The sequence below is a fragment of the Notothenia rossii genome, assembly GCF_949606895.1.
Source record: "Notothenia rossii genome assembly, chromosome: 11".
Classification (NCBI taxonomy): domain Eukaryota; kingdom Metazoa; phylum Chordata; class Actinopteri; order Perciformes; family Nototheniidae; genus Notothenia; species Notothenia rossii.
Window position 1 is genome coordinate 18,288,079 of NC_136910.1, and position 8,498 is coordinate 18,296,576.

An 8,498-nucleotide genomic window follows, 5' to 3' on the forward strand; every position below is an offset into this window, starting at 1 on the left:
ACACATTATTTTGCTTATACTGTCTGAATATTCTTGTATTCACCCATAGGCTGAAACGCTCCATTTTGCGCCTGTCTCTAGTTTTTAATGATATATCCTCTTAAGGCACCTAAAGCTACACAATTAATGTTTTAACTTGCAGCAATCACTTACAAGAGCTAAAAGAAAGGTAACCCTATACTTCAGTCACTTCCTCCAGTCTTCAACTGCAACAACACAAACTGAAAAATTACTGAAAACATGTCCACATTACAAGAAATAAATATAACTTTTTCAAAAGATGCACATTACAATGCAAATCTTTGATTACTAGACATGGATGCTCGTCTCTTAGCTCATTGTTTAGGTTTTGTAGCCTATAAATCCTGCTCTCATCATTCTTGTTTTCAGTCAAATACCTTCCTATCACCAATCGACAGTCAGGTAAAGTAGGCTACTACCTTGTGAACACAGGTGAGCTTTAACTGCTAAAGGGCTAATTCCCTCAGAGACCAAAACTGAGAGTGAAAAAAGTACTTGCATTCAAAATTGCGTATCCAAATGAATGCTGCTCTTAAGTTGCCAAAAACAAATACATATTCATATACATATAATATTGCAGCCAAAACATTTACTCTCCGTAGCACACATACAGTACGGACAGTATCCTGTCATTTTTTAAACTTGTTGGTAACCGTTGCAGAATAACAGAAGGCTCATTTACACCAGAGGATACTCTTCTGTTAGGTGTTGTTGATGCAAATTATAATAGATAGGACTTCAAAAGGAGTAATTGAACTTCAAAAAAGTTTCATTTGACCTAATCAGTTTTACATCTGATCACAGAGTGTTGTCACACTTCTTTTTTTATAGAAGAGAATGATGTTGTAAACCTCATGTTACAATATCATTTTATAATGAAGTGTTTACCCCTACAATGTCCATCATTTTGAATTGCAATGGACAGCCAATTGGCTACGGCATTACAAAACTCTGATTTAAGGCTTGTATAAAAGTAGATGTACCGTGACATATTATTATGGAAGCTTCGCTGTGCCTCAAATGAATGGGTGCGAGATGTGTCAAAGCAGTGACATTGACGAAGGCAACATACATTCCTCATCATTTATTTGTTTATCTTCCAAGATGACTTGTCTCTGAATGCCCATGCTGCTCATGCAAAAAAGCAGTGTGATGCTAATGAACACAATAATCACATATTTTCCTTTCACAAGCCTTGTTTATTCCCCCTCAAGAGGGCAGTGTTTGAATAAAAGAGCCTCCATCTATCAGCACTCATCACTGCAATGAGATGCATGCCAAGAACTTTGAGAAGAGCGTACATGCAGTCTTCAGTCCATAATATTCAAACAAGATACAAAGATAATGTTTGATGTAAATGACATACATGGATACATGTGTACAATATACATGACACTGTCTAATTGCAGGATTTAAGAGCTGATGAAGATCTGAAAAGCGGAGGCTTTTGATATAGAACATTTCATTATGGTTTGATGTCCCTACACAGAGCTGTAATGATAGATAATTAACGTGAGGGATTAATGATTCACTTGTGTTCTGCCCTGTATCAGGAACAGAGCAGGATGCAGGAGGAGTGTGAGGCGCATGAGACAGCAGTCCAAAAATAAACCACCTCACAAACGCCCTAAATGCTTTTCAAACACGTAATGCTCCGGAAATCATTAAGGAGGAGGGGGAGAAGAAGCTTTGTAAACTTAAGTCCAACAACAACAAGAACACAGTGAGATGCACATCCGCTGCCTGCAACAATAAGCTCCTCTTCTCTTTTTCCACTGTCTTTGTAAACTTCTGTTACATTTTCTCTGATCTCACCTCAAATGTCCCTCTTGATTATTATTTTACATCTCCATTTTCCTTCTGAATTTTCTTCATCTTATCTTCTGTCCTTTCTTTTCCCCCACACTCCCTCTCTTCTTGTTCTCTCCTCCTCTGACCTCTAACCTTTCTCTTGTTTTATCACTTCTCATCTCCTCACCTCTTTAGCTCCCGGCTCATTTTCCTCTGTTTTCTATCATCTCTCTTTTCCCCGTCTACTTTTTTACGCCTTTTTATTTTCTCCTTTCATTTCACCTTACCCCTCTCTTTTTCTTACTCTATACTTCTCCCTCCTTTCACCCTTCTCTCCTCACTTTTGCCCTCTATCTCCTCCGCCCTCTATTTCCTACATTTTCCCCAGTTTCTTCTCTTTTTCCACTTTCTTCTCTTTTTCCAAATTGTTCTCGTCTGTTTCTCCTTCCTCCCTCAACTTCTCTATTTAACTTTATCATTATATTTCCTTCCCTCAATTTTCTCTCTCCCCTATTGTATCCCCTCGTCTTGTTCCCTCTCCTCCTAGTTTCTCAATGAGTCTCACTCCAGCTTCGGCCCCTCCCACTCCGTGTAAGGCTTAATTGTCATCTTGGACGAGAACTCGCTCAGGCTTAAATACCGCGTGCGCCTCCTGCATTGACAGTAGAACTGACCGACGTATCCGAGAGGGCATCATCTCGCTCTTTCTGGTGCGTAACATTTTTATCCTCCTCGTGCTTCTTCCCTTTTGCCGCCGAGCCTCCAGCATGCAGGTGTCTCTGGCCCTCCTCGTCTCCAGCCTTGCGCTGCTGCTTCTGCAGGGATGCTGCACCGCCGTGAAGGGATGGAAGGTACTAAAGAACGATGGAACGGAGATTTTACCGGAGTACAGAGAAAACATTCGGACCCCTCTCGAGACGATATTACAGACGGCCAACGGCAACAATAACAACAACAACAACAACAACAACAACAACAACAACAACACCCTGAATAACAGGGCGAAGAGCGGCGGGAGGAGCGCGGACACTGTCTCCTACAGTAAGTAGCCTACTACTTTCACTCTATTAGTATGGGAAAAACTGTGTTACAGGTGGCACGTGTGAGGTATTTAAATGTCTTTTTCCAAGTCAATCTTAAAAGGGTACTTTTTATGTGAGGTTTAATTTAAGGCATGGTGCGTAAAAGTGAGGGAGTTAACAAACAAATAAATAAACATAATGTTTTTTTTGTTTTTTTTTAAAACGTCAGTTCAATCTGTATAGCATTACGGAGACTATAAACCTGTATCCAAGGAGACCGACAGCATGACAATATATTATTTAATATCCAGACAGCTGAGCCACACTACCTTTTTATAATAAATTGATACTACTAGTGTATTTTTTAAAATCATAAAAATATTTAGTTTTTCAATTTAAATAGTGTAGGATCTCTTTGTTTAAACATGTATATTTCCTTTTTCGGATTAAATAATTCGATTTTGGTGGGAATTGTGCACTGAGACTGTCCCGTTGACCTTACAAAGACGTTTAGAGAAGCTGCATTTTATGCCTAAAAACTAAGATTAATTTCACAAGTAGTTTTATTGTAAACGATTAAATGGTTGAATAAGAATTTATCCGCTGTTTTGACTTAAAAAAAATGTAATCTTGGAAATGTATACTTAGGCTACTACTGTTGTAATCGGTGGATCTGACTTTTTAAAAAAAGGTATTAAAGACAACCCGTCTTTCCATTTCACTTCTTCCTCACACTGCCTCCCTGATCACGAGCAGCTCTCCTGTGTGGGAAGTGTTTTCTTGCTTAATCCACTGCCAGAGTCTACGGGTGCTGAGAGCGGCACAGACACATTCTTGTGGTTTCTTCCCCTACACAATCTCAAGTGGAGCATTTAGAGAGACATCAGGGCAACATTTTCACATTGTCTTCCAGGTTGTTTCCTTCTCTCTTTATACTATTAGTCAAGCTCTACTTACCATCTGATTGCAACAACATGTCTCTGAAAACCCTGCAGTTTGTCTTTCAGGGGATGTCGTTTTTTGGGGTGGGCTGTATTGAGAAATTGCTTTTTAAACGCAACACTGCCTTTTCAGAATGATTCCCACCTGTGGCCAGTAAAGGTTGTATGTTCTGATTGAGCGGTGCATGTACAATAATCTCACACTCATGCATTCAAGATGGGTAGTGCAATGTTCTAAAAGATTTAATCACGGGCACTGGAGAAGAAGATGATTTGTTGGATTAAAAGAATAACGGATACGTTGTCTGAGTATATTATCGGGCTGTCCTTAAGAAAATCTTAGACGGCTAACACTCGTACTCGTAACTAATCAATTAGTTTATTTCACAAATATTACTGCAAAATCACCAAATGTCTATTTAAATTCAGTATAAAAATAGCGTTACAAATTACTGAACAAGTCTTATCGACTAAAGTGGGCTTCCCAAATGTTTATAACCAATCCACACAATGAACCACAGTCTCCAAAATATAGCTGGAAAAGTGCATCCCCGTGTTTTCATCTGGATAAGCACCTAGGTGTTGTGGTTCACTCGGAGACAGAAATCTCTTGGATTATTTTCGTCATTCATCACTCGGTGTTGTCCCAGGACGTCCTGCTCGTGGTCCCTGTGGGGTCACAGCAGGGACTTTGGACCACTGCCTGGCCTCCCTACACTCCTCTCCCAGGGCTGCTCTTTTACCGCCGAGGGAGAGCAACAGCGCACGCAACTGTACAGTAGTCCAGTGTGCAGGCCTCCATCATTAGTAATGATTTTTTCAGGTTTATAGTGGAGAGGAGAACAGGAAATGTAGGGAAAAGGCAGAGAGAGACCGAACAAGACAACCTGACTTTCTGGGTTATGGTGGTAATTATTGCGAACTGCTGCCCAGTGTAGTCATTGTATACTACTGTGGTCCCTTCAGTGGCAACCACAGAATAACATCAGATCAGGTTCTCGTGCAGAGGAAAAAAAAGAGTCACCTCATCCTTTGTTCAGCCCTTTTTTTGCAAAGAAAGCCACAGAGAAAAACAGATCCCTCTCGGAGTGTATCATTTCTAAACCGACAGTTCCTCTGCCCAGTCTTTATACACTGCTTGTAAAAAACAAAAAATTTGCAGGACAATAACTCATGAATACGGCTGTTAAAAGGCTGCGGCCGAAACATGGGATTACAGTCGGGAGTGTGTTTTCTCAAATCAGTCTGGCAGATGTCCAGTTTGTCCAAAACCGTACACTTACTTTAAAATAACCAGACAGCTATTTACTCCTCCATCACCACATACATTTCCTGAGGGCCAACGCTGAATGCCAGCTTTCCTTCCAGCCCAAACCTACATTAAGTTTGATTGAGCTGTTTAATGGCCTCTGGTCTGGATATGCTATCAGCTGATTGCTGCCAGCTGGATCTCCTTGTCAAAACCCGTCATCGGCTAATGATCAGACCATGACTAAATTTGGGAAACCCTGATATGATCTCTCAAATCTACTCTTAAATGTACAAATTGTTACATTAAGTTGGATATATAAAAGTGCATTTTTCGGCTGCACTTTTGTGTCTCATAAAATGTCAGGATTGAACTGCAGTTTGACTTACACAAAACAGAATGGATGACCTAATGTTGACAGAATCGGAGAGATGTTAGCACATATTGGAGTCGGACACAGCTGCAGCATTAGGGCGGTCAACCTGCAGAATGTCATTTACAGTGTGCAGAACTTCAAAGTCTGTGTTTTGGGCTGAAGCCACGAGTGTAACTTTGATATTCTGCTCTTCCATTCCAGGTGCCTCGGAGTTGAGCTGCAGGGAGTTGCGCTCCACCCGTTACATTACGGACGGATCTTGCCGCAGTGCTAAGCCCGTAAAGGAGCTGGTGTGTTCGGGTCAGTGCATGCCCGCACACCTCATGCCCAACTCCATCGGCCGTGGGAAGTGGTGGAGGGGCAGCACCACAGACTACCGCTGCATCCCGGCCCACTCCAGGGCTAGGAGGGTGCAGCTGCACTGTCCCAACGGCAACACTCGGACTTACAAAATCCGCGTGGTTACCTCCTGCAAGTGCAAGCGCTTCAGGCCCCACCACAACCAATCAGAGCTCAAAGAGGTGCCAAAACGCAACAAGAAGCACAGTCGCTTGTCTCAAGTCCGGAACAAGAACAACACGCCGACACTGATGGGAAACTCGTACTGATGCTCTTCCAAAGGACAAAAACCAAAGCACACACACACGTTACACAACACACCATTCAACAACGTCTCCTTCAACTAGGGAGGAGAAATATCAAAGAGAGCAAATTCATAAGCTAATTTTTGGACTGGTTTTTTAAGTCATCAGTCTTCATTTTTTCAATGTATTTGTGAACTCGGCTGCTTATTTGCCTGACAAAGTTAGTCACTGCCAGGGGGCTTGCCACAGATGTGGCACTATGTTGGATAAAAAGTATCTAATCTCCCCAACAGCTCAAGCCTCTTTTGGTTTGTGTCCTGCACACAAACAGATTTCATTTAATGAGAAGTCCTCCCCGAAGGCTTCCAGCCCATCTGTACAAACATCCAGCGGATGCAGAGCAATGTTTTTTAAAGCTGAAAAGGTGTATCTTCGCCCCAAAGTGGTTGTAATCCATCTCCTTTTTGGCTATGCGTGTGTGGAGGAGATGGTGGCAGCTCTTGGGGTTCTGATGTTGACAGGTTTCTGTGCAGCGGTGCAGGCAGCTCACTAAAGGCCTTACTCATCGGGATAGCCCCACAGCACTCTTCCAGGCCTGTCAGTCGCAGTAACCTTCCCCACAGCCAGATGCAGAGTGAGGAGAGACAGAGAAATTAAGCAGTTTTGACACTACGGGGACATTCCTGTGACTCCTTAATTACTAAATGAGCCTATTCCTGTGTTGTTTCGAGTCATAAAAAGCCATTTCCTCCAGCCAGTTCCTGTTTGCTGGAAACACACACAGAAAAAAAAAAGTGCACATGTGTGTGTGTAGGAGGCATCAGAAAGTAGAGCATGGTTGCGTTGTTACCTAAGGGCAGAGCTCTTCTCCAGCACGCCCACACACACCGGAATTCTTTTGTAAAGGGCCAAATAGAGCAGCGATCAAGCATCCACAGCCAAAATCTATTCGTTTGTGTCCGCTCCCATACTGTAAATAGCTCCAACAGGAAAGATAGGAATACACATAACATAATGAGAACAATAATTCTGATAAAAATCTGACCCCCGGTCTGTCACAACCTCCTTCCTCAGCAATGGGGACTGTTCTCCATGAAGAATATTCACAATGTTTCCACATTATAGTCATTCCGCTTCTATTGCTTCCTGATTTTTGTATGGTTGTCTTAACTGTACCGACAATGTTTGCTTCTTTTCCCGATTGTATGTTTTGGAATAGCAACTGGAAGGGGTTTGTGGTGTAAGCTGAGAGCTGGGATTGTACATATCATACCTGTGTGGTCCGCTGCAGTGGGTTGGCGGGGTGGGGGGCTGGTTTCTACAGACACTAAAGAAGGACTGTTACAAAGAATTAACTGCATATTTATTTTTTATTTCACATTTAAATTATTTATGCAACCTTTTGTAGTAAATGATAGCCATTATTGTCATATAGTATGATAGAGACTTTGAAAATGAAATAATGTACAGAACATGAATAAAGTAAAGGCAGATATATTTGAAAAAGCTGGCTTATTTGTTATTTTTCCCATCTGAATCCCCAACCAACTGGATTTAACACACTACTATGTGGTTGTAAGCAGATATAAGTGTATTCAATGTATTTGTACTTTGAAGCAACCATGTGATTGACTGAAGTTATGTGCAAATTTGAGGTACTTGTACTTTACTTACGTTTTTTTTTATATATGCTTCTTTATACTTCTTCTAAAACAATTGCTGTATGTTTTATTTTGACAGCTTTATTTTGCAGGGTTAGAAACATAAAACTAAATATAATCCACCTATAAATTATCCATTATTATGGATTAAGCTATTAAAGAAATAGAAAAAAGAATAGTAAAGAAAGTAATAAAAAACAAGCTCCACTTTCACCACCACAATATTGATTCAATAATTAGGATCCAGTAATAAACATTATTTTTAAATGGGACGTATTTAATGCAAATACTTTTACTTGTACCACAATATGTATGTGGTATTGCTGCTTTTACTTAAAGTTCTTAGTACTTTTTTCCCCCAATGTGTAAACATAAAGTTATAACAGTTTTAATAAAATAGAATATGCTTTGATCTTTGAAGCTATAACTGTTGGCAAATACTGTATATTAATACACTCAGAAAATGTCCTTTTATATTTGCTTCTAACTAGTGTAATTTTAAGTGTATTAATTGTTTATAAAGTGCATTTGTTTCTAAATAAGGCGTAAAGTAATACTTTGCCGTGTATTCCTGGAAAAAAATCTCTATCCGTGCAAGGAAATTCAGTCAATAAGTAAGTTAAGGTTTGCCATTGTTCAAAGTGTCTGCACAGCTTTGCAAAAGAAGAAGAATCTTCCCTTTTGCCATCTCCATTTCTTTGTTTATGAGGGTGGATATGAGCCATAGTCATCACTCAACATCATTCCTCTCCTCCCTCACTGCTTCTGGCCCAATACGCTGCGAGTTTGAGAGTTCAGAACATATCCGTCTTTGTGGATGCTTGTAATATTTAGAGTTCACTTGCCAACAGCC

The 8,498-nt window shown here is 40.6% G+C and overlaps 1 protein-coding gene across 1 annotated transcript; it reads left to right on the forward strand.

Moving 5' to 3' along the window:
- Positions 1-2,394: 2,394 nt before the first annotated feature.
- On the forward strand, positions 2,395-7,490 carry sost (sclerostin). Its single transcript, XM_079660418.1, has 2 exons — positions 2,395-2,853; positions 5,602-7,490. Exons 1-2 carry the CDS (start codon positions 2,580-2,582, stop codon positions 6,006-6,008), a joined length of 681 nt encoding a protein of 226 aa, XP_079516544.1. The 5' UTR covers positions 2,395-2,579; the 3' UTR covers positions 6,009-7,490.
- The last annotated feature ends 1,008 nt before the right edge of the window (positions 7,491-8,498 follow it).